Raw genomic sequence first — 26,804 nt, forward strand, 5'->3', positions numbered from 1 at the left:
GATGATTTGAATGGTTGTATTTTGTCGACTTTTTTTCTACGTGTCTGGTTTTTAAATAACAAGAAAACAAGATACCAAAGAGGACAAAATCTAGCAACAATCTATCTTACCTATCCGCCAACGACCTCCATACATTTCTATACCAAACTAATTATATTTAGTTGGAATTCGTACCCTGTTCAGTGACGACGATCCGATCGCGGTGCAAGTCAATGGTGCGTTAATATTTCCGTGACCCAAAATAAAACACCAATTGATCAATAATAACTTATATTTTTTTTGTATATATTTTTGAAAAACAAGTGTTCATGTGAATGCATTAACTTCAATCCTTAAATAACAATTTATTTGATAAAGTTATTGATTACATGTATATGTATATACATACTCAAGTATGTACATTAACATTAATTAATACATTTTCCTTTCTGCTTCGTCTTTTCTTTTAGAGCATACGAATATATGTATATTAAAAAAAATATTATTATTTCAAAATGTAAAGGGAGTTGCCATTCTTGTCAAACGAAAGAAAAACAGAATTAATACTTTCTAAACTTGTGTGACCGTATAAGTTTATATAACCGGTCAAAAAGAAAAATATGTTTTGTCTAGAAATACAAAGTGAAAATAGAAAATTTTTAAAGTTTTAAATAATAGTAAACAGGTACACGAAGGCAATATTTTAAACCAGTTATTTATTTATTTTAAAACAAAAACATGAACATGTGTTCTAACAAAAGAAAAAAAAGCGAATTCGTAGTCATAACTTTTGGATTACTTCTGCTTGGATATGTAGCTGCTGACAATGCAGATCTTGGATCCGGTTTAACAGTGACTGAATCTATCTCAACAACACCTAATTTGTTGCATATTTTCTCCACTGATTTAGAAAATGGTGAGTACATATTTCAATTGGGATTTCATTATTTGTATTTGGTTTGGCTAAAACAAATACACCTGAAACTTGTTGAACAAATATGCTTACATAAAAGTTATGATAGCAAGTAATGAATTAAACTAAATTATTGTTTCTATTTATATGTTTTACTTTATCAGAGATAAAACATTTGCAGTTAAAATTACATATTCAATGCATAAATAATATTTTTGCTATTTATAAAAGAAACAAAATACAAATCGGTTGAAATTACTGCCTACGTTTCAAAATGGAATATCATGGGTAACAAGTCTTAAACGGGTTTCAAATGGTGGAATAAATTAATCTGCAAAAAAGGTAGTAATCCATTCATGAGTAATCTTTTTTTCTTTATCGTTGTTGTTTTTTCCATCGTCTCAGTTAAAAAGAAATTTTTAAATTAAAGTTAAAAGGTAAAAACAACAACGTTTTTTTTTCAAACCAATTTTGTCTAAGTTTTTAATTTACTTCCTACTATTTCGATTGGTTAGATCCTTCGGCATGACATATGAAACATAGACCATCCATCCCAAATAAATCTTCCAACACAATCACTCTACTTAAAGTTATAATTTAGTTTAGTTGGCTTTTTATTTATCGTTGTTTAAACAACATAATACAACATTTGTTTTTAGTCAGAAAGTCTTTGAATTTTGGCAGAAAGCCGTCTACCAGGTTCACGTTTTATCTATTTATTATTATTATTATTAATTTAGTTTTTGTAATAAAAATTAATAAAATGTTAAATTTAATTACTTATACTAACTTTTGTTTTCTAAAAATCTCCTCGCACTCGTTGCCTTTAGAGCTTTTGTGGTATATATACAAACTTTATCCCAACCGTTGTCACCATTTAAAATATCTATCAGAGCTAATTTTTCAACATATTTACTCCAAAATAAATTGTTCGTATTTCGCTAATATGTATTTGGCATACCCCAACAAAATGAAATACATCCTTCCTTCACGGAGGTTGCAAAGGTCTCATAAAGTAGGAAGGTCCGATTAATGAGGCACGAGTTTAACTGGATTAATTCCATGATTTATCAGTAATACAATACTAGCTTTTTTCTATCATATGTCCTCAGGTAATTCTTAGCTGACATTTCTCAAAATAATAGGCGAATATCCTGTCTTTGGGTGAATCTATATATAGTTTGGTGTAATTTGGGACAAACTAAATAAACGTACGGGCTAAAAATATCCTTATTACCAAATGTGTGAAGCATATAGAAGAATAGAATAAGGGTTATACATTTGTTTTTAATACAACTGTTACAGTTGAACTGACAGCCCGTTTGGCTTCTGATAGTTTATTTTTGAAATGTTTTGCCATATTTAGGTTGGATGTTATCAGAATACAAAGATACTTGTAACTTTAAAAGGATGCCTATGGTAATGCCTCGATTCTTGAGAATCTACCTCCACCATTTCTAGACATGATTACGAAATATTACACTATATTGTCTATTTTTTAAGTATGATGATATCCGTTTTAAAAAAATAGTCGTTAAAACCTTAACGAAACAGTTCAAAAAATATTGTTTTATTAACTTCTCATAGGAAGTTATTGTAATGGGTCCGATTTCATTTCTCGACGTTTCAAGGTCCATAGAGTCGAAATAAAAGATTTTTAGAAAGATGTCTGTGCGTGCGTGTGTACGTACGTTCGTACGTCCGTACGTCCATACGTCCGTACGTTCGCGATGTTTTTTTCGTCCTCCATAGCTCAAGAACCAGAAGAGATATCAACTTCAAATAAATTTTTTATACAGATAATAAGGCAGAAAGATGCAGAAAGGGCTCTCAAGAAAATTGCGTGGGTGGTTTTTTTACCATAGCAGTTTGAAAAAAAGGTGAAAATTTTGGTTAACCCCAAATATCTTACGAACCAAAAACGCTAGAGACTTGAATTAAATTTTATATAATATATATAACGTGATACCAAACAGGTATATTTTTGAAAAAAATCAATATTACGGTTTTTTTATAAATCAATAAAACTTAAAAAAAAAATTGTCACCTCCAAAATTTTACGACTGAAATATGATTTCATCTCTAAAACAATTTTGTGCAACGAAGAATAATGTTTTTGACATCTGATAAAATTTTGAGAAAAATCTAATTGACAGTTTTTTTTATAAAAAATTGAAATCTAAAAAAAACAATACTCAAAGTTCGTAAAAATTGAATATCGATTCAAATATCTTTTCAAAAACTTGAAATTAAGGTTTCAAGTTTATTTTATCTCATGAGAAATATTGTTGAAAAAAATCGAATTGACAGTTTTTTACAAAAAAATAAAAACCTAAAAAAAATGTATAAAAAATGGTAAAAATTGATTTTCGACTCAAATATCTTTTCAAAACTTTGAGATATTGGCTTTAATTTACTTTAATCTTTCAAAAAAAATTTTTTGTTGTCAACATTCAGTTAAAGTTTGAAAAAAATCGAATTGGCAGTTTTTTTACAAAAAATTAAGAACCGAAAAAAAAATTAACAAAAGTTGGTAAAAAATGATTTTCGGCTCAAATATCTTTTAAAAGCTTTGAGATAATAGCTTCTAAGTAATTTTTTCTTATAGGAAATATTGTTTTCAACATTAGGACACATTTTGTGAAAAATCGAATTGACAGTTTTCTTACAAGAAATAAAAACCTAAAAACAAAATGTTTTATACATTTGGTAAAAATTGATTTTCGACTCAAATATCTCTTCAAAAATTTTAAATATTGGCTTCAAACTAATTTTATCTTATAAGAAATATTGTTTTCAACATTTGGTAAAATTTTTAAAAAATTCGAATTGACAGTTTTTTTTTACAAAATATCTAACTCTAAAAAAAAACAATACTAAAACTTGGTAAAAATTTACTTTCGGCTCAAATAGCTTTTCAAAAATTAAAAATATTAGCTTATTTCACAGAAAATATTGTTTTCAATATTCATTAATTTTTATATAAAAATCCAACAGTCGGTTTTTTCATAAAAAATAAAATCTACAAAAAATAGTACGCAAATTTGGTAAAAATTGATACGAGTACATATAGACAAACTTTAAAGCAAGACAAATCGACAGACGGGATGGGAAGTTATCAGTGTGGGTCGCATCCCAGCCTCTTTTTATTGTTTAGTTTTGTCAACTTATCAAACACTTTACTAAAATCAGATCATACACAATCTACTTTTTCACGTTTCTTAAAAACTTTTAAATAAAAGGACGTGCAATTAAATTAATTAGTACCATTAGAACGTTTATTAACAAAGCCATGTGCTGATAGTAGCCGTGTCCTGGTGGTTAGTGAGTAGCACGCCAAAAATCTAGGGTTCAATGACTGCCTCTGCCTTCTAAAGTTGTTTCATATATCATATATCATGGGGGTACAAATTTTACCAATCATTCAAAAGTAATTCTTGTCATAAAAAGTGCTTTCAAATTAGCCGTTTGGATTCGGCTAGAAACTGTGATCCCCGCCATCCCAACAACATTACTCGCACACAGAAATGGTTGAAAGTTGTAAGCCAATAGTCCCTAGTTCTTGACGGACCTAATTTATTTGTATGCTGGTTCATTACAGTTCTAAAAGAAAAGAAAAGACTTTACATAGCATGAACTGAAACAGTTTAGGTATCGCTGATGGCTAAGTAATAGGTCGGTAGTTCATAATTTCAGTTGTAGGTCCTTTCTATGCACTGACACTTTTTAAAGACGTTTTAAAGAGAACATATTAATGGTACAACAATTAAGAAACGCATTTTTTAAAAATAGAGGAAAGCACATCATCTCGGTGAAGTCTAAAACACTCGTCTAGTTTTATTATCATTTGTGCAGCAGAATGTTCACTTATTTCCATGTTAAAAATTTAAAATAGAAAAAGCAGAGGAATAAGATTTGTTTGATTCATCGAACGCTTCTTGAAATAGCTGGCAAATTTAATTTTTCATTTTTGGTTCATGTCTAGATGATGGTTGAATTTGACATAGTGTCCGGGTACCTGCAAGTTTTTTCTTACAGTTGCAAATTTTTGATCATTCTGGTGCTTGCGAGTTTTTTTTAGTTTTTTTTTTGAAGAGAATATTTGTTATTGAATCAGTCAAAGTATTATGAAAAACGTTATAATATATATCATTAATATTTAAATTTAAAAATAATTAGGTCGAGTGGATGAAATGTAACAATTCAAACAAATTAAAAAAATTACACGTGTTAAAGTTAAATTCAAGTTTGCCATTAGAATAATTGTGATTGGTAGAAGGTATATTTAAATTGAAGGCAATATCTTAAGCAGAACGATATCGATCTTTTCCTATGATTAGGTAAGTTGAATTCACCTACATTCTAATTCCCAAAAGAGCGTATTAACTATTAACGTAACTGCCATTGTTAAAACTTGGAGGTATGTACGTAGGTCGATATTATACATAAATGTCCAGATACAAGATTAATTATTAGCATGTATACGAGTCTTTGATGACAAGAAGAATTCCTCCTACTGTTTCAGAAATGTCGTTTACATGAAGATCCCATCTGAAGATTCGAAAAAGGCATCTAAAAGCTCCGAGTAAAGAGTAGCAATATGCAGCCAAGTTTCTGTTAGTAAAATGATGACATGAAAAACTGAGTCAGGTAGACGTGTTTTGAAAGATAAATATTTTGTGTAATTGCGATGAATAATTGTCTCCACATTTAGGATGAACAAATTTCTAATTTTATCAGCCGAATAGTTTTTAATACCAAGGGCATTCGTCAATGGGCTTGTCTATTAGATAAAAAAAGCACCCTTCGTCCTTCTACACTTTTGATCCTAATACAAGAGGGGACGGGATTGCACTTTTTTTTAAGGTGATTATACTTAAACTGTTTGAAGCGAGGTTCAATGTAAAAATGATTTCCTTTTCCTAAACAATTTGATACAGCTAAACGTAGCTTATAATTGGTCATGATTTTTAAAGAGCACAATTGGTCATGATTCTTAAAATTTTAAGATTCAAATTTGTAGCTTTTAATCGATTTGGTGATGGATATCCTCCTTGGAAATTATAAAATCAGCTTTATAGTTGTTACTAACAATTAAGGATTCATTATTTTTCGGTCTGGATAAAATACCCCCTTATATTGTAAGACATTTTATATCTTTCGTCTGTTCGTCCATTGCGTTATCTATTTAACTTATCGATTTGGGGGGCTATTTTTTCAAGCCTCTGGAAGTCCTCAACTATTTGGCATTACAAATTATTTAGGTTAGGTAATATTGAAAGCAAATACAAAATTGCTTTTTTCCTATCAACACGGTTCCACGAGTCGATGGAGTCTTGCTCCAATGTGATCGTGAAGAATCAAAATGTCTATTAAACTGATGTTGCATACTTGAATTTTCCAAAAGCCATGTCAACCATGGTTCATAAATAAAAATTCAATAAATTATGTGGAGATCTAGGGCCTAGTGACTTACAATTCTCAACTGTGTGCGAGTAATGTTTTCAGGGTTGAATTGGACCCACAGTTTTAAGCTAAATCCGAACTGCTAATTTTAGAAAGCATTTTTCATAACAAGTCAATTTGTCAATTCCTCGCAAAGGGCAGTACCCATTTAAACAAAACTAAACATGGCACAGGTTGGAATTAAACCCAAGACTTCTAGCACGACAGTTCTACACAATAACCATCACGCCAAGGGTACTACATACGTCAGCCATGATTTCACTATTTAGGTATACATATATCATAACTCTAGAGTGAGAAGACTGAGCCAAAAGTATCTGAAAATAGCACAGGTATTGGGGGTCTTATTTTTCAGAAAAAATTATTGACATACAAAAGCAAGGATTGAAAAACGACGGCAACACTTACATTAATTTGATATCGACCCACATCATAAACTCGTAACCGAAAAATATGAAATACTGGACTAATTATCTTATACCTATTGCCATAATTTGTTTCTAGTTTAAGTTAGGAGTGCCGAGTAGGCTGTTATAATAAATAGTTTTTTTTGTTTGCATAAGGCCCCAGTTATAGGTATCATTGGTTTTAATCATTGACAACAATTATTGAAGTTTTTTGGACACGTCGTTTATAGCGACCATTAAAAATGTCTGTCATTGAAAAAAATGTCCTGGTTGGAATCCACCGACAAATTTTTGGTGAGAGAAACCTGCCATTGGAATTGTGTGAAATTGGAACACAAATCAGTGTAACAATTTTTTTCACTTTTGAACATAAAAATATCAGCTGTTTAGGAAAAGGAATTTCCGCCCGGAAAATAAAAAAATACATTTTTAGAGGAAAGTAAATGCGCAATTCCACTTTTTTTCAACAAAAATATTTGTGTGATTTCCGATCGATTATTTTGGTTTTTAATCAAAGGGAAACACCGTCAAATATTGATTTCAAAGATAGCTATAACTGGTCCCTAAATTGGGAGAACATGTGTACAATATGCCTGCAAAAGCATTTGTTTTGAATCTCAAATAGATCTTCTTCCATTTGGTTTTAAAACTTTGGCAAATCTTTGACTGATCACAATTGATTTAATTACTGTACCTTGTCTGTTAACCAATAGTATTATAAACACAATTATAACTTTAAAAGATAACTGAAGTTTTTTCACAAAAAAACGAACTTTTTTTTAATTATTAGTACATCAATATTAAATATTCTTTTTCATATTTATTTGACTAAGCTACGCGTATAAAAAATTAATATGCAATATTTTCAATTATTTTCAGATACAAATACGATTTCACCGGAATCAACCACAGTTGCAGAAGATACAACAATATTTTCGACTGTTGAAGATTCGACAGATTCAACAGAAAATCTCGACACAATTTTCAATGCGACAACACATAAGCTTATTGAACCTTTACTTTCAGTTATTCCACTTAATAGTTATAAATCATCCTTAGTAGATCAAACTCCAGAAAAATACTCATCAGAAAACTCTTCTGCAATAACCGTACACAACCACAACAGCAATGAAGTTGAAACAGAGACCACGGCAATGCCCATTACGACAAGCACAGAATCACAACCCACCACGCCCATGTACAGTGATACTACCGATTCTGATGTGAAAACAGGAAACAATTCCGTTGATATTCCTGGGACTGAAAATAACATATTCGAAATTGGTTTAATTTCCACAACTGATTATAATGTTGATGAAGAACAAACAACAATGACTAGTCATATAGAGCAAACTCAACTATCCAACAACAATACCGACTTTCAAACTTTGATGAATACCGAATCAACCATAAATAGAATTGAGGAGAAAATGCCTTCAATTAACTCACAGGATAATGCCAATTCATCACAAGTTGAGAACTTAGTCGATATGCAAGTTTTACAAGGAGTTACTAGTGAAAAAATTGATAATTCAATAGCAGTAACCCCGACTACATTAGACCTTACAACAGAAACAACAGTATCGCCTCCTAAAGATGCCTTGCAGGAAAACGTTACAAAAGAAAATAGCCCTTTCCCTACAAAAAGTGCCAAGAAAGAAGTAAATGTTTTGGTTGATGCACTTAAAGGAAGATCAATGAATTTATCGTCGGAAAATCAGGAAGAGACATTCTATAAAACGCAAGGACGTTCCAGTGACATTAAGAGTCTTGATGCAGATGATTTATACTCAAAACAGGCGCCAACAGTTGTTGAGGAACGAGTAAATGCTGAAGATGAATTCAATACTTTTGATAATAGAAATCCAAATTTTAATTTTGTGACAACAGAAAAAAATTATGAAGGAAGAAACTACGAGAATCTGAATTCTGATATGGACTTGAGTGATGTAAGCATGGATACAGAAGATTTAGATTTCAATGGACACAGGGTTAAAATGGGTAATGATGAAGACCATTTAGCACTGGAGCCACATGAAGATTATGAAATTGGAAAAAATCATGATCTCAGTTATTATGATAAGAATCTGCAAATAAAATCACATGAAGATTATGAAATCCAACAAGATAAAATTACCAATGCAAGCAAGGCTGTTGATTCAACGAGCAGAGAATGTTTGGAAGATGGCAAAAATTACAAAGTAAATTAAATGTTAAATACAATTTTGTATGAAGTTGAAGATCGCTGCATTCGAGTTCTTTTTTAGTTTCAGACCTCGAAAACTATCAATGATATTGACAAATTTTAAACACAAACACAAACCAATTTTGTCCAGTTCCGATTTAGCTTTTTTATGTGTATCTAATGTTGTTTATCATTGTGTGCCCAGTATTTAATTTTTTTTTGAAATTTTCCTATATCATTGATACATTTAGAATTCTGCATTTGTAAACAGAGACAACAAAACAAAAATGCAGCAATTTTCAGCTTCATAATTCTTTTTCTTTACTTTCAATTGAAGTTAAACGTTAAAACTTTACTATGTTGGTTAGGAATTTCAATCAAAATACAAATAAAACCTTGAAATATTATTTTCTAATTGGGTAGAATTATGCTTTGCGAAAGACTATTCATTTTTAGGGTTTTAGCTAAAAGATTTAAAAACTTACCTTAAACAGCTTTTTACATTTGACGTTCTTATAGTTTTCGATTTTCATATTTAAGTTTTCCGGAGCCTTGTATAAGTTTTACTTTAAAAAAACAATATTATTATTTCATAAAAGAGACTTAAATGGTTTTCTGTTATACTACCCCCTCTTGACTCATGACTGCTTAGCCGGTCTCGATGGTATTCCCTCGATAGAAGTTTATAAATGCTTTAGTTGAACCATTTACGTTCAAATTCAAGCTATTTCTAAAAAACAGGAACATTTCCCAGTGTTCGAAAAAAGCAATTTCTTACACCAAAATTTAAGAAAAGTATCAGGGCTAATAGAACAAACTACAGTCCCATTGCAAAACTTTTTTGCATTCCTAAACCTTTTGAAGAAGTTGTTTGTGAGAATAAAGCATTTTTTTAGCAACATGAATCCGTGTAAAAAGATCAACCGTTTCTTTTGACTAACTGAATTACTGAATTACTTTATTCAAGCTTAAAGCTCTTGGATTTCAACCATTTTTCTTATCGTGGATCAAATCTTAACATAAAAAAGGTCATATGAGGACAAATTTATATTTTTTTTATTTATGATCTGCCTCCCCATGAACATTGTATTCAGCTTCTTCAAATGCAATTTCTCCACCAAAGGCATATATATATAATGACTTATTTTTTCTTCGTCAACTTATTAATGATGAAATTGATGAGGAGCCGGAGCTAATCCCTAGGTTCCTTCGGCAGCTAGTCAAAGTCCATGCTTTTGCACCGTTTAGCGGGACGGGGATGATGAGAGTTTTATATAGAGATACTTTGATCACTCGAGAGAAGGCTTTACTACTCAACTGCTTTCTTAGCCCAAAGAAACAGTGGCCTGCTTCGAGGTAGATTTGAATGACATTTCTAAAATGGCACTTTTGTCATTAGCAGCTGTTATTTTTGTTTCAAAAGGTTGTTTTAATTTTCGTAAAAATTGTCTGTCAAACAAAAAATTATAGTATAGATATACAACTAAGGAAATTGTTGGGATGCTATGCCATACTCTGTTCAATTTGAATATGCAGTACAGGGAGTATACAGTATTTGCCTTTCATCTATACTATTCTGGAGTTCAGGTTTGGTGGTGAGTTATAGCCTTTGATTTTATTTTCCTTCGAACAATTGAAGAAAGTTCAATCTGCTATAGAAAATATATCCTCAGTTTTTTTAACAGCTTCCGTCTTAAAAAATCATAAAATTTGTTAGTTGCGTCAACGGTTTCTTAGTTGTGTCAACGTGCCATGTTGTCAGCTACAGTTAAATATTACGAAAAAAAGCAAATGATCAGTGGTGAAATTTAAAATTTAAGGGGATTTGAGATAGTTTGGGATGCAGCAGGCACCCTTGTGCAGAGTATAGCTCTGCCATAAGGCATGTACTGCACATATTCATTGCACAGAGTATAAGCAACGATATTAAAGATTTTATCCCGCTTTATATTATTTACTACAAGTTCAAAGTCTTATTTATTTTTAGAATGGGGAAACAATGGATCGTGGATGCAACGAAAGATGCACTTGCAATCGCGGTGAATGGATCTGTAAACCTAGATGCTCGGGAGTTTCCTTCAAACGTGGGACCGTATTCGAAAAAGCCAATTGCCACGAGGCTCCATTTGAAGAAGATGAGTGCTGTTCAATAATGCAATGTACTACAATGGAAGCAAATCCAGCTAATGGTATAAGTAGTTTTTATATTTACGTTAACATCTTATTCATATACTAATGTGAATGCTTTTCTGTATCATTTTCATTTGAACTGACTTACAATTCAAATTTATCATCATTTGTATATAAAAGTCAGAAGCATTTGTTATGTGAGAAATAAAGAATCAGAACATTGATTGAGTAAAATCAAGATGCAATATAAAAACGGGTGAGACACGATTGGAAAAAGTGTCCTATAAAAAATCGAGAATCGCGAGAACAATGTTCATTATTCTTGGCTTCCACATTCAGGACTAACAAAATCATAAGAAATGTGTGCTGAAATATTTGTAGAGTTTAATCACCTTACTAAGTCTACTTATCGAACGAGTAGAAATTGCTCTAGACTTGTTTCTTACCAATTACACTGATAAATACGCAGTATATTGGCGCCTCAAGGTGCATTTTACCAAAGTTTTTCCTGACACATGATTTTTACATCTGACAAATTGTATGTATAAAATATTAGTTTAAAAAGGACTCTACTGTACGACTCACACAAAGCGAGATATTAAAATAAAGGCCAATTTCGTAAACTTTTAACTCAATAATACTTGACGCGTACATTATACAGATAGCGAATTTTCACACGTTGTTTACCACGATGTCATAAAGGTGCTTACCAAAATTCTGCTTATATGAAAGAAAACATGGTAGCAATGCAGAAAACATGGTAGCAATGCAATCTCTCCATCCATCCAAGGAGGGTTAAAAATGACTTAATAATTTTGTATCAACTCAATAATGGTGAAATCGATGCACCTTACATATTTATTATTTTGTATACATTTCAACTACCGCGTTGGAGATCATCATTGTGTTTATTTATTTTTATACATATTCACTTCCATAGAATTCATTTAATTTTAATTAATTTTATACATATTCACTTCCATAGAATTAACTATGGGAAGAACGTGAATTCGAAGCTCCATTGTGATTTAAAAATAATAACCAGTATCGATTTAGAACCAGTGTTCCACTATTGTAAACGTCTATATTTTATTTTTTGTTCTCAAATAGTTCATGTTGAATATAAATTATGTTTCGTATTTTGTAGTTTCAATATTTTGCTTACTACCTACTAACAAATGTACTTAAGAGGAGCCTCTGATCGTAGTTTGACGCTTACTATAAGCTAACTACTTTTTGAAAACTGTGAAGTGTCAAAATTGCACGATGACGAAAAAGGGGCAAAGTGTGTGTGTCAACGTGATGTACTCAATGTACTCATCAACGCATTGACAGAATTTGTCCTCATACGAGGCCCCACGCTTAGGATGACTGATTATCCCAAAAATGAGTCATCGTATCCCAATGGTCACAGAAAAGAGTCAACGCGTTGAATCAAAAATGTGTGTTAACGTGCGTGTTAATGTGCTCGTAATGTTAATAAACATTTTAAAGTTGTTTGGTAAACCAAAATTGGACCGTTTTCAGGATATCGGATTTTGAAAAAAATGCATGTTTTAAAATCCAAAAAATGTATATATTTGATCATCAAATATTATTTAGACACAGTATTATATATGTATATGTACAATATATTGGCAACTGTTCTATGGGAGATACGCTTTTTAAGCAATAGAAAAGAAAATATGAATAATTCTATATTGAAGGACACCAAGTTAAGAAACTAAATGTTAGAGAAAATATCACAAAAATCAATCCATTAGTTTTTAATTAAATTCGAATATACTCGAATTTTTCACTAAAAATTTTTTATGAAGGCTACTCTGTTATTTTTGATAAGGCCGTAGGGGTGAGATTAGACAGACAGTTGGACGAACGGAATTGAAGAACCCACGTTTTTCGAATTTTCTGATATCATAATGACATGTTTAATTTAAATCTTGAGATTAAAATTTCTTGCGAATGCAAAATTTGAACAACAGTTCCTATATGTAATTAAAAATGTAAATTTCTCCGAACACATATACAAAACTTAGTGTGATGATAAGGGTGCTTTTTTTTCGATGATAAGGATGCTTTTTTTCGACTTTACTTTTCTTCGCAAATTTTTTGGAAACATCAAAATAATGATATACTGAAAATTTCAACCCTTTATAATAATAATTCCTGACAACAGTACTCGCACACAGAAATGGTTGAGAGTTGTAAGTCACTAGGCCCTGGTTCCCAAAAGACTGTTGCGCCACCCAATTTATTTTTATTTATATTAATAATTAGTATTCGCCCAAAGCGAATTATATTGGCAATATAAAATTAAAACATTTCAGTTTTGAACATGATTTTACGATTTCCTAAGATTTTCCAGAAACGATGAATTTAATTTCAGGATCTTACTGGGATCTAGCTTACTTATCGACAAATTTTATTTATTGGCCGACAAATTCCTAAGTGGAAATCACCAACGGCAATGCGATTCAACGAAATTTAAGGTTTTTTCGGTAAACCTACTCATAAATCATATAATTTGATTATGTTTAACTCAGATGTATAATTGCATTATTTTTAAAGAGAGAAAGTTAATTTAAAAATACGTTGAACCTTTTCACTTCACCGTAGAGTTTAAATATAAAATAACTAAATCAAAGACTTTTACACTGCAAAACTTGAATTTTTCTTTCGGCATTTGAAAGTTTTATGTTTCCTATACAAAGGACCAGAGAAAATAGTTCAGTACAATACATACAGTTCCGACCAAGACTTAAGTAACTTAATTTGTTTAATTTTTATGTTTGGTGTGTAATTTCTTAGTTTGAATGTTTTTTAATACCTTTTCATTACTAAATGTGCTTCTTACTACATTCACAATAAACAATTCATAGCTATGCAATAAAATAAACGACCATTTCTTGTACAGATTCCATAAAAAAGTTTGATCACAACATATTTAAAATTAAATACCGATTATTATTACAATACGATCTTTTCTAAAAAGTGGCTTTAGTTTTGGCGAGACAAAAAGCGATATAGTACATACAATAAATATTAGTTTATCTTATTGCATAGCTAACAAATTATTTGTTTAAATTGTCATTATCGTGAATGTAGTAATTAATAGAAAGATATAAAAAAATTTAACCTAAGATATTATTAAACCAAAAATAATACTTTTGTTAGGCCGACACTGTTTGTATCTGCACATGGACAACAATAATGTTAAAATAAAACCAAATCACCACTTTAAAGTTGTTAGTTGCTCTCTTTATAGACTCAGACGTAATTAAGCCTCAAATAACGCCATCACCTATTGAATGCCATTTCAACGGAGGAACTTACAAATTTCGTGAACGTCTTGAAATTGGTTGTGATGAAATATGCCACTGTGATGAAGGTGGCAAAATGAACTGCCGCCCTAGATGTGCTGAGCGAAATCACACCCGTTTGGAAAAGTGTGTTTTAGTGAAGGACCCAAAAGATATTTGCTGCCAGCTTGAGCTTTGCGATGTGACATTAGATGATCACGAGCAAACTCCATCGCCACCTCATTCTGGGATTGAAAATTCTTTGTCACCTAATGAAGACTCACAATTAACAGACTTATGTGTCACAAAAGGAATAAGCTATAAGGTTGGACAACAGTTCCACGATGGATGTGATGCTCTCTGTATATGTACTAAAGAAGGTGTTCATTGTGCCAAACTTGAATGTCCATCAAGCTTCGGATTAGATGTGATTGATCCACACTGTTTACGTTGGGAACCAGAGCCTGCTTCGTTTCGGGCAATCGCTCCAAAATGTTGTCCGGAAAAAATGCGATGCGTTGATAATGGAACTTGTAACTACAAGGACCATAAGTTCGATAACTGGTCACAAATTCCATCAAATTTGACAGGTGGGATATTTTAACTTTTTATTCATAAGCTTTTATAATAATTTGTAAAATTGTAGGATGTGAACAACACTGCTATTGTGAAAATGGTAGAGTTGAATGCCGCCCAGCCTGTCCACTAGTGTTAGCATTACCACCAGATGATTTACCTTGCCATAAATCTCTAGCAAGGCTTCTCCCAATACCTGAGGATGAATGTTGTAAGCACTGGGCATGTGCTCCATCAGCTGCAAAAGTGCCCTTACCCACTTCAAATGGTAATTCTTAAAATAAAACAATATTGCCCCTTCATAACATCTTTAATGTTACGAGTATCTACCTACATTTAAACCGATTTGCTGAATAAGTGAATGAAAACATCTTTTTATGCACTTGAGTTAAGGAAGAAAATTACCACTTCATATCTTTTTAATGTAGTAATAATATTATATTAATATCAATCTACTTCGATTTTGGGCCTTGTCTAAGCAATTAACTGGGATACCCGTATTACGGGTTCATTTCCCAAAGTTAGTTTCGCTTGTAGTATCTAAATATATCATATTTAATATTTATACTGTTGCCAACACTTTTTTTGAATCACACTTTGTAAAATTTGGCAATGAATATTTAAATAAGTTGTTTTTTTGTGTGCTTCTGGTTTACATTCTTTTTCCATATGCACTAATCCTGTAGATTTTGTCTTAAATTTTTCAAGCAGGCTTCTAACGGACATTTAATTGAACAATGTAATATTTGTGGATTATAGTCTTAAATTTTTTTCTTTATATGAAAAGATTAACACTCAAAATCAAGTTTTAAATGTATTTTACCATTTTTGTAAATGTGATTAACGAATTCAAAACTATACATATGTACTGTACATATATGTAAGGTTCTGGAACCAGATCATTAGTTTAGATAACTTCGTAGGGAGAAAGAGAAAATCTCAAAATTTGAAACTCCAAAACCCCGAACATCTACTATCCTGAAAACCCAAAATCTCAAAAATCAAAAATGAAGTAATGCTCTTACAATTTGTATTGAGTTATTGTGGGTTCTGGGTGGTTTGATAACTTATAATGATTACACGGACTTTTTCACGGAGTATATTTAATTCAAACGTCGGTTTGCTTAGTAATAATTACTATTTTAAGTGAACCTATGAATAAGTCTTAAAGTTTGTGCCCTACGAACTAAAGATCTATCCGACGCCTTCTAAAACTCGATGAGGCTTTAAAGTTTACAGTTCGTGCTCTAAGCATATGCCTCTTACAAACGTGACTATACTATTATTATTTCTTTATTCCATCGTTTGTACAAGTTTATACAACTTTTGAACAAATTAGTACAGTTACGGTGTTTTTTATTAACAATTACAAAAAGCGGAGGGTAGTTGACCGACTGTCGATTCTGAAAATTCTAAAAACGCAGTTTGACTGATCGTTTGCAAAAGTTACCAAAATTTGGGACAAAAAAACATAATTGTCAATTTTTTGCAAAGCATTCAATTGTTTGTTCTATAGCTGTTTGATGTATTAAAACCGCCCACACATTTTTTTTAAAAGTCCTTTCTGCTTCTGCCTGTGTTATATGTATAACAAAATTAATAAAAAAGTACATACGCACAAAAATAAATCACTTTAGGGAGCTTAAAACAATAAAAAAAAAAATTAGGTACCTCAGGTTACAACTCTTAAGCATTCCTGTGTGCAAAGCATGGAAGAGCTAGAGGGAACCTGCAGTTTGCAAGAGGCAGTTACCGTTTCACAGGCAGGGATTGTTCCTAAGACTTCTGGAGTGACATTTCTACTACTTCCTATGAGAATTTGAAAATACCCCTAAAACCTTACTAGGGAGATATAGGTTTCTTCATTTGTTGGCCCAATCTTCTAACTCCAAAGTTTTGATGTACCTTATGACAAATATTCTATTGTTGAATTTTCATCGGATTTTTGTGAAAAAATACCTTTTTTAGCTACTTTTTGAACAACTCTATTTTGAAAACCGTTAGATCTACAGACACAACTTTAGGCTCAAATTCTAGTTTATTTATTTGCCTTAGAAACGTAAAACGTGATTGTGTTCAAAAAATTACCCTTCAGAGTAAAAAATTCTAATAAGCGAAAAAAGCGCGAAATTTGTACGGGTTTTCTTATTTTTGCACTTGTTGCTTTCATCGCTCGAGGTCGGAAACTTTAATTATTAATTAGGCCAGAGAATTGTTTCTTTGATGATGGTCACTTAAGAGTTCATTGATAATAAAAAGCGTTTGTGGGCAGGTTGAGTAAGAAACCGCCTATAGTAGGTTAAGACGGTCGTTTCTCTAAAACTTTTATGATTTGGGATAAACAACTTTTCATCGCATCGCCTTACAATATTCAGTTTGGCGTTAAGAACATTTTGATTGAAATAATACTTGCAAAATTCAAATCATAAAAATTTTGAATAACTATTCAATTAAAAACTTAAAAACAAGAATTGAATCTTATATATTTGTTAATATTAACACTAAAGTATAAAAAGTGTCTATTTTGTGAAGACATACATATACGAGTAAGTCAAAGAAATGTTTGATATTAGAGGTTGTCAGGTTGCCGCTTGTTGGTCAGCATTATTTCTAGGGGTTCAAGACCCTAAATCGAATTATTACCTACCTTCCTTTTATTCAAAATCGAACAACGCTTACAGATTTAACTATCGATAGTAATTTAATTTGTTCAATTGGAATTATTGCAGAAGCTTGCACTTAAATCATTCTACCATACATAATATTTGAAACATTATCACGCGAACAAAACGATAATTGTACTTGTTTTGCAAGTTTTCATTTTTATTATCGATTTTTAATGAAAATAACAAGGGGCCCCTGTACCAGAAGCAAAAAACCAACAAAGATTGACCAAGCTAACTTTCAACTGGCAATAAGGAAATTGATAACTAGGAGATTTATATAAATAAAAACAGCATACAAATATTTAACCCCACTTATTAAATAACTTTTTATAACGCACAAAGTTCATGTAATCATTCTTTTAATATAAGTAAAGCTTATGCAAACATAATTATAATTTTCATATTTTCATAGTTTTCTTGAAATTATTCTCTTTTTATCTATTTTAAATCACATTATTCTCGGAACATCATCCTTCATTATCATTTCCTAAAATCGTGACATCTAAACATTTCAATGAAGATACAAAGGAAATCAACTTAAATGTAGCACATGCATTTTACCCGACAATAGATGGAAAATTGCCGAATAAAAAAAATTACGTGAACAAAAATGATCAAGATGAAAAATTAAAGAAACAAAATGCAGTATTCCCACATGACGATAAATATGTCAGCCAGAATAGTGGAACTTCCGTCCCTATTAGAAGTACTTATGACAATCCATATGATCAGAAACTTCGACCTCAGCCTGGTTTAGGATATTTTAATACGTATGAACCAAATTACATTCCCCAAGAAAAGCCGCAAAGTGAAAATTATAACACTGTTGGGGAAAACAAAGGCATTCTTAATCCAAATGAAGTCAGTATAGAGCATATCTTACAACATTTTCATCAAAACAATCCAAGCCAAATAAGCTATGGTCAATATCCGGGCTTTACATCTGCGGCTACTGACCATCAACAGATGTTAGGATTGGCAGCACCAGTTATAGTTTTTGAAGGACAAGACATTGACTATCTAAGAGGCCACGACACACTTCCGTCATCTGCTTCCAAACCACACCATGGACTTAAAACTCAAACAGGTTGAGACTCTATCATTTCAGTTTGTCTTATAATCACAATATGTATACATACTCTTTTCCATTTAAATTTACAGTACAGGGAAGATAGGATACTCTTAGTATTATAGATTTCAATAAACTATGGCCATTTAAAAACTCTCTTACGATTACCATAAATATCATTATCAATTAGTGTAATTCGCCTGGGTTACCATATGTTTATTATAATTTCTTTGTTATAAAAGTTTAAAAATACCAAATGAAATAACTGCTTAATCTCTGCACTTGTGTCTTTTGAAGAACTTGAATTATTAAACAACGAAACGCAAAACTGAATCACATCAATTTCAAGTGAACGTTAACGATTTGTTCACTGCGCATTGAAATATAACAATTTCAGTGGTTCCGTTTTTTATTTCAGAGACAATATTTCAAATTAAATGCCAAAACACAAGAAGCTCTCTTATATATAAAACCTGTACTGCTAATTTGAATCGAACAGATTTATAGTAAATAGTGTTTTTATCAGATAAAAAACCTTAACATGTTTTATTTGGTGGTGGAAGTTTTTTTCATTAACATAGCTTTCAAGACTAATTAACAATTTTTTTCTTATTCCTCTAACAACAACTTATCAATATTAAAAATGAGTATATTTTATGTCTTGATAGCGCATTATGACAGTTTGTAAACGTTTTAATTGTAAAAATAATGTATTAATATAAAAAACATGCTGTCCGTAGCTGATCAACGATTTGCAACTCATCAGGTATTTCAATTGTGTGTCGGCAAGAAATGTGTTGTAGTGAAACTAAGTATTTGCTAAGTAACTAGCAACTAAGTATTTACATTACCGCTGAATTGATTCTCAAATTACTTACCGAATACACTGCATAATAGATAAGTGTATACGTGTCTTTATACCTTGTATAGTGATTTTGTTGTTGTAGTGAAGGCGAAAAAAGTGGGTCCCGCGATTCGGTCCGTGTGGTTCATAGGTTTGTTGGTTAACCAATCCTCTCTATTAGGAAAGGAGGTTGTAAAGGACTTGCTGAAGTTTAAACGGGGTGTTAAGTAGTTGGTGCTTACTTTTTTTTTACAATTCACGGTCATTTAAGGGGTCATTAATACTTTTAACATGTTTAAAATTTAAACATTGTTCGATCTTAAGGAAAATAGTTAAGGATTAAAGAGGAAAAACTGGTTGCACATTGGTCTTAAAGTTTTAAATACCAAAATATAGGCCATATTATTCGATCCAACAAAATATTCCTTCAATAAGAAGTAAGCTTAATGCAAAAAAACAATTTAGAATTAAGCTTTAACGTACAAAAAAAGAAGTCACAAGCTACGTCTGGTTTCAACAATTGCTTTATTCTATATCAGTGATCTCTTAGTTTACATTAATGCCTACAATTAACGAAAAAATATTTGGAGACTTTTTTTAAAAATACGATGATACAGTATGAGCATAATACCGTACTTAGAAAAGATTTTCGTACATAATTATATATTCTTGTTTGTTACATAATGAACTTCAAGTATAAAGGGTGTTTTATTTTTAATTTTAATGTTTATTGTTCAAGTCTCTTACAAAAACTATAGTGATATGTAAAGCATTCCACGTTCTCAATGTTCGGTTAAAAAAAGAATCTCTATACTTGACAGAACGTCCGAAATTAGGTAAACTGACAAAGAGAACTATGAGAATGATTCCATCGAGTGCTTTCATTAGGGGTTCAATCTGTAAAGTGAGCGATTACTAGAAACTAGTTGCTAAAGGATTCTGTCCAATGTCCATTGGGTTTTTTGAGAGATCCCAGAACAACTGGTAGTTTGTCAAGTATTTTTCTTACATCATTTATCACACACAAACTTGGTATAGTTTGATATGTATCAATTTGGCCCATATAGTTTTTTCTGAGTTGTATATTGTTTATATTGTTTATATTATTTTTATTATTTCTTCAGGATAATTAATTTTAAACTTACAAAAAAATATTCCTGACAGAACAAAGTTGGAGTAGCGATATTTAAGTTACTTGAACGCGAAAACATAAATAAGGGAGCCAGAAGTATTAAACTTAAAATGCTCATCCTAGTACGAACTGGCTTTGAACAAGTACAGGAGTTAAATTGATAAATAATAAGGTACAAGACCTCGGGCAGGACAGTCCAACGCACTAACTATCATGCCACAGAAACTACTGGTATATATTTAAAAAGCTTAATGTCTGGGTCTTATTTTAGACAAAAAACTAAATTAGAAACGTAACGTGTACTTTAGATTCAAAGCGCTCAATTTGACTAATTCTCTTAAAAGATTGTATAAGCTCGATAATTGGCGTCATAACTTTATCTACCGCACGCACTCCAAGCGGCTAGATGTATTCTGAAAATACTTTTGAAGAATCTGTATGGACGAGAAAGAGGAGAAAACATCTCAGGTGCATTTGTACCTGCTCTTCTCCAGGTCAAAGAAGTAAGACCTACCTAATGGAGTTCTTCTAAATCGATCAAAACTATTTTAGACACGCTAACATCACTAGTCTTTTACGTTTCGTAAGCAACTGCAAATGTTTTCATTGAGATCAGCATAAAGCCTAAAGATGTGGCATCACAATGGGCCAACTACTGGCATAAGTACATCTTACTCTGTTCCATAAAGCCTCTTTAACCTTACACAATCTAACCTAACCTCTCTATTGGAATAGTTCTTTCTGATTTTTTAACTAGAGCTCCAAATATTGATTGCATCTAAGACAAAGTTCGTTTGCTTTAAGATAGAAAGATACTGAACGCATTACACATTTTACTTTGATATTAAATTCAATATCCAGTTTTTTTTGTAGCCCCAAAGATAATTGTATAAGTTTTACCCAAATCCCCTAATCCATGGCCTAAGACCTCTTCTTAAAAGAGAAAACTACATCACATGGAATTCACGTAGGCGAATTCAAAAGCATAACCAATAAACTGAAGGAATTGGCACGATCATGACATCAGTAAAACTTGATGGCTTGGTCATAAAATCTAAAAAACGATGAAATACCTGATGAATGAAATGGTTAAGATGCGTAAAGCTACAACTAATTTGTCTAGAATTTAATATAGGTTGCTGATGTCTTGGAACAAGAGCATAGAACACACAATCTCATTGAAGCAGCTTAGCAACAAAATATATTATAGCTAGACATTTCAAAATTTATATAGTGTTCAAAAATTGTATTACCTAGGGACGATCTAACGAAGTAGCACTGCAACAAATTTATATAATTTAATTCCAGATTTTTTAAATGCAGAAGAATTAACATTGCACTTACCCTAAATCCTATAAAGTGCCCAACAATTTACTGTTTACTTACCGTAATGCTGGATTATTTCCCTTTGGTAAAATAAGTTGGTCTTATTATATAAATTAATACAGCCTTATTTCACTAATACCAAATTTCTTGAAGTATTTTGCTAGTTTTGAACAAAAGGTATATTTAAGTCAATAGTTGGAGTGTTTTCCTTGATACTTTCAAGTGGTCGATGAAAAATATGTTATTAAGAGATTGAAAGAATCCAAATATATATTTATTTATATACAAGTATAATATGTGTTTATTTCTAGAACCATACAATTTAACATATGTACATTTTATAAACTTATTAATTCCCAGGAATTTCATTTTAATGTTTTAGATTATATAAATAAATTTATTCTTTTATACTTAACAATAAAACTTTTAAATTTTAATCATTTTTGATATAATTATGATGATCTTATATCGATTCTACAAAAAATGTCTACAAAAATTATAAATAAAAAGTATTTTTTCTTTCAGGTCTTTCTTCAAATAATCTCCAATCAGATTTAAAAGTTATTACTCTTGAAGCTATTGATTCACGGAAAGTTCGCATAGTATTTACTGTACCAGAAGCGTATGTGAATTTGCATGGTAGAGTTGAACTACGTTATACAAACAGTTCTAATAACGATACATCAACTTGGGAGTCCCAAGTATTTGCACCACCAGAAGATCTTATTGCCACTTCTCAACTTGAATTTGATTTACCAAATCTAGAGCCAAATTCTATGTACAAAGTAATCATAAAACTTATTTTGAAGGATTTAAATTCACAGCCGTCCAGTCAAATTTACATAGTTCACACACCACCCGATCGTACAATTACACCACCTCCACCAATCTCAGATTACAGACCAGATTTTGAATATACCTTAAACAATTTTGAAGATCCCGAATTGAAAATCAGTTCCGTAAATTCAACTTGGTTGCAAATGAGTTGGAATAAGCTGTCAAATGAAGAATTGGAATATATCGACGGACTTCAATTAAAGTATAAAGAGCTCACTGAAATGGTTTATGATTCAACGCCACCAATTCATAGGACACTTTCTTCATACAAAATAGAAAATTTAAAACCCGATACTGGATATGAAATTGCTTTATTTTACATCCCATTGGCAGGGCACGGTGCTGAGCTTAGAGCTGGGAATGTAGTAAAACTACGCACCCCTCCAAATGTTGATATGTTTGCATTTAATGTGACTGTCAATGTTACTAAAGTGAAATCAACTTCTGTTGAAGTTCTTTGGAATGGTGTACCTTTCCCGGAAGATAAATACGTTAATATTTATAGAATAATTTATCAGAGTGATTCTGGTAAAGAAGATTCCAGCGTGTTTAAAATATCTAAAAGTGATTCTTCTACTGGAAATTTGATTATGAATCTTAAGTCGGGTACTAAATATCGCCTCTGGCTTGAAATGTATCTCACAAGTGGGAACATAAAAAAAAGCAATGTTGTTAACTTTGTAACCAAACCTGGAGTTTCCATCCCTCCTGCTAAAACTGGTGAGTTTTTTTGTTCAAAAATTCCTTGCTATAATAACTTACCAATATGAAACTCATTCTTAAAAAAACACAACTCATTTCATTTGAATTTTATGTATGTATGTATGTATGTGTTTGTTTTTTTTCTTCTACTTCTCTGGCTCTAATATAGTTCTGAAAAGAAATTTAACTTTGGTCAAATAAAAGCATTTAAATTCTTTATAATCAGGTAGCATTGTAATGGCTAAAAGTATATGGTCGAAACTGTTTCCAGGAACTTTGATATGTTCTGCTCCCAATTAATTGTGTCTCTTTAGTTTTCGGGACCATTTCAATGCACATTTTCTATTTGGAATTTTGAAGTACGTCTACCACTGAGATGAGAAAGATTGTAAACTATGTTAAAAGCTCTAAGTGATTTTAGTATATATGTTCCTGTAAATTTGTACATCATAACTCATTTTAATTTCTTGCATTTTGAGCAATCTTTTTAATATTTAATCATTTCATTTAACTCTTCGTTCCGTTTGTTCTTGTTGACTAGTTTTTGGGACAAAAACTGTTGGCATATTAATTACATTAATACTAAATAACGCATATTGTAGCACGTTCTCTTCCCCCATCACCTAAATAATTTGCGTAGAAAATTGAAGTCAAGTTGTCTCGATTGATGATCAGAAAGTTTTTTTTTAAACTTTTTGCTGAATGCTTTTTTCAGCGGTTTGTTAGGAGCGGATCGAAATGTTGTATTTTAAAATACTTTATGGTCAACATTTTGTATGATTCCGTTCGATACTGTATGGTTAATATTCTATATTTCAAAATACTGTGTCTCAAAATGCTGTATTGTCAATACTGTATCTTTTAATACTATATATAGAAACAGAGAATGATAAAATAAGAAGATACCATTTATGTTGTTTTTGTTTTTAATATTTCAAAGTCTTATGAATTATCATAGGGACATAATATGTTATTGTTCAAGGGAGGTACATTAGAAAATTATGCTAATGCAAATTTATAATGATGTTTTCCTAAAAAAAAGTATTCAGTTTTAAAGATTCTTTATTTCAAAATGCTGTAAATACTATTCTTTTACTGCGAATTCAAGAGTTTTCTTGAGAAAAATTAAATTGGCTTGGAGTTTGATTCCATGATTTAACTATTCATGGGTAACATTATGCTTACTGCATTTGGTATACTTCTCCTGTCATAGTTAATCATACTCAAAAATCTGCGGAATTTAATGACTGTTTTTTGTAGTGATTTGTTGTAGTTTTATTGATGTGATTGTCTAATAAATCGACTTCTTTCTGGGCAAACTTGCACTTACAGACTTAAATGGATAGTGCGTTCCATTCCAAATGCCAGAACACCTGGCGAAAATGATGTTGGTTTTCTGCTTTTCAGTTTTATTGATATCTTCTTCGTTCAAAAGTGTTTGATGACGTTTTATAAACCAGTGAAAAAAACATCATTTATCATTGCTATCCCGGAAACCAGTGATAGGTTAAACTATTTGTAGTCAATGCAAAGTCTCCAGGAACCATTAATTTTCTGTACCATATGCGTAGGGCTTGAATATGGACTACTTATGGTGTAATAACTGATTAGTCCTCGGTCAAGTAGATCTATTATTCCATCTTTTTCTTCCCCTGCTTTGTCACAAGATAGTTATCGGTGGTGCCTTGATATAAAGACAAGTGAAATTAGACCAACTTTTAAGAACTGGATTATTGAACTGAACAAGCAAGAGTTTAATATTTTAGAAAACCTAAACACTTAGCAGAGTTCCTCGTGACAACGCCTTTTTGACAGAAGACAGTATATTTTGTTCAAAGAAAATAATTTGTATTTAGTTGATTTGGATATTAACTAAAAAGTTAAGATCCCAATAGTCAGGAAACATGCCATCTTAAAAGGAAAATTATAAAATAGTTTTGTGCATCTTCAATAGATTTGATTTAACAGCTTTATTTTTCATGTTGAATTTTAGATAAACTTTCAACAGCCAGTGTTGGGGACCCATCTGTTGGCGATTACTATGGACTACTAGTAGTTGTGTCAGTAATTGCTGCTCTTGCTATTATGTCAAATCTAGTCCTGCTTTTAATACTCACTAGAAGAAGAGTTCATCAAACAGCAACTATTACACCACCAAGAAAAAGTGATGCTGCTTATGATAATCCATCCTACAAGGTTGAGATTCAACAAGAAACCATGAGTATATTTAATCAAAAGTTCCTACTAATTGAATTTATAAAAATATTTTTTTTGAATTTCAGATCTTTAGCGGATTTAAACTTCTTAGCGATCCGACAAAGGATTTTGTAAATACAAGTATATAATATGTATTTAGTTTTGTATCGTTTTTTGTTATTATTGAAAAGTAAAATTGATAAATAATAAGCATTTGTTTCTCCAGTTTTTCAGAATAAGTTTTAAATGTATGTGTTTTTTTTTTTTTAAATACTTTAATTGTGTATGCAGACAATAACGAAATGTGTTAAATATTTAAAGATTAGTTTAAATTATAACATTTAAACTGTTGGTTTGCTTTTAAATCATAACTGCCTTAACAGACTACATGTAAAAAAGTATATACGAGTATAAATAAATCCTATTTTAAATTGAGTTCAACTTCTTATATTGTAGATATATGAAAAATTTTATAAAATATAAAAAATAAATAATTATGACAAAAATCATGTGCTTTATAAACATTATTTTAAACATGTGTGCAATTGAGGCTTGACTTTTCGAGGGAATTAGTTTTTAACACTTAGTTACATACTTAAGGTGGTGCTACAGCCCTGTGTGAACTAGGGCTTCACCCAACAAACTTCTCCATCTAGCTCGGTCCCAAGCTAGATGTTCCCAGATGTTATTGACCGAGACAACGGTCATCCTTTCTTGTTGACAGCATGTACATTGTTCTACATTTTTTCCTCCTCTGCCTTAATAGTCACAAAAGCCCCATTGACATCATGCTAAGTTCTTCCGATAATGTCAATGTCATCAGCATATATTAGTAATTGGACAGACTCTTGAAATATAGTGCCCCTAGTGTTGATGTGGGAGCCCTTTACTATTCTTTTAAGGAGGATGTTAAAGAAATCGCATGACAGCGCATTACACCTGTCCTTGTCTAAAGCCTTTTTTGACATCGAAAGGTTCTGTAAAGTTGTTTCCAAATGGATGGAATAGCTCGAATTTTCCATGGTCTTTCTGAACAAATTGACGAGTTTGGCAAGGATCCTTAAACTGGAAATGGCT

General features: G+C 31.3%; 1 protein-coding gene across 5 annotated transcripts; it reads left to right on the top strand.

The window, feature by feature from the left end:
* LOC129953550 (putative epidermal cell surface receptor) lies at positions 1 to 26,162 on the top strand. 5 transcript variants are annotated; one of them, XM_056066797.1, is made up of 10 exons: positions 1 to 215; positions 450 to 895; positions 7,645 to 8,966; positions 10,938 to 11,139; positions 14,331 to 14,969; positions 15,026 to 15,223; positions 18,142 to 18,708; positions 22,518 to 23,549; positions 25,525 to 25,752; positions 25,814 to 26,162. In XM_056066797.1, the coding sequence occupies exons 2-10, from the start codon at positions 718 to 720 to the stop codon at positions 25,819 to 25,821; spliced, it is 4,374 nt and encodes a 1,457-aa protein (XP_055922772.1). In that variant the 5' UTR covers positions 1 to 215; positions 450 to 717; the 3' UTR covers positions 25,822 to 26,162. The 5 variants fall into 5 exon arrangements, with proteins under 5 accessions (XP_055922772.1, XP_055922770.1, XP_055922781.1 ...); XM_056066795.1 differs by having other exon boundaries at positions 1 to 895; XM_056066806.1 differs by having other exon boundaries at positions 1 to 895; positions 18,193 to 18,708.
* The last annotated feature ends 642 nt before the right edge of the window (positions 26,163 to 26,804 follow it).

This window comes from Eupeodes corollae, chromosome 1 (genome assembly GCF_945859685.1).
Source record: "Eupeodes corollae chromosome 1, idEupCoro1.1, whole genome shotgun sequence".
Taxonomy (NCBI): domain Eukaryota; kingdom Metazoa; phylum Arthropoda; class Insecta; order Diptera; family Syrphidae; genus Eupeodes; species Eupeodes corollae.

What these genes read in the sequence shown, in the direction of transcription:
- LOC129953550 (XM_056066795.1), top strand. Translation starts at nt 718, where the DNA reads ATGAACATGTGTTCTAACAAAAGAAAAAAAAGCGAATTCGTAGTCATA. An exon ending in TGGACTTAAAACTCAAACAG is followed by an intron (nt 18,709 to 22,517) that starts GTTGAGACTCTA and finishes TTTTTCTTTCAG; the next exon opens with GTCTTTCTTCAAATAATCTC. An exon ending in CATCCCTCCTGCTAAAACTG is followed by an intron (nt 23,550 to 25,524) that starts GTGAGTTTTTTT and finishes GTTGAATTTTAG; the next exon opens with ATAAACTTTCAACAGCCAGT.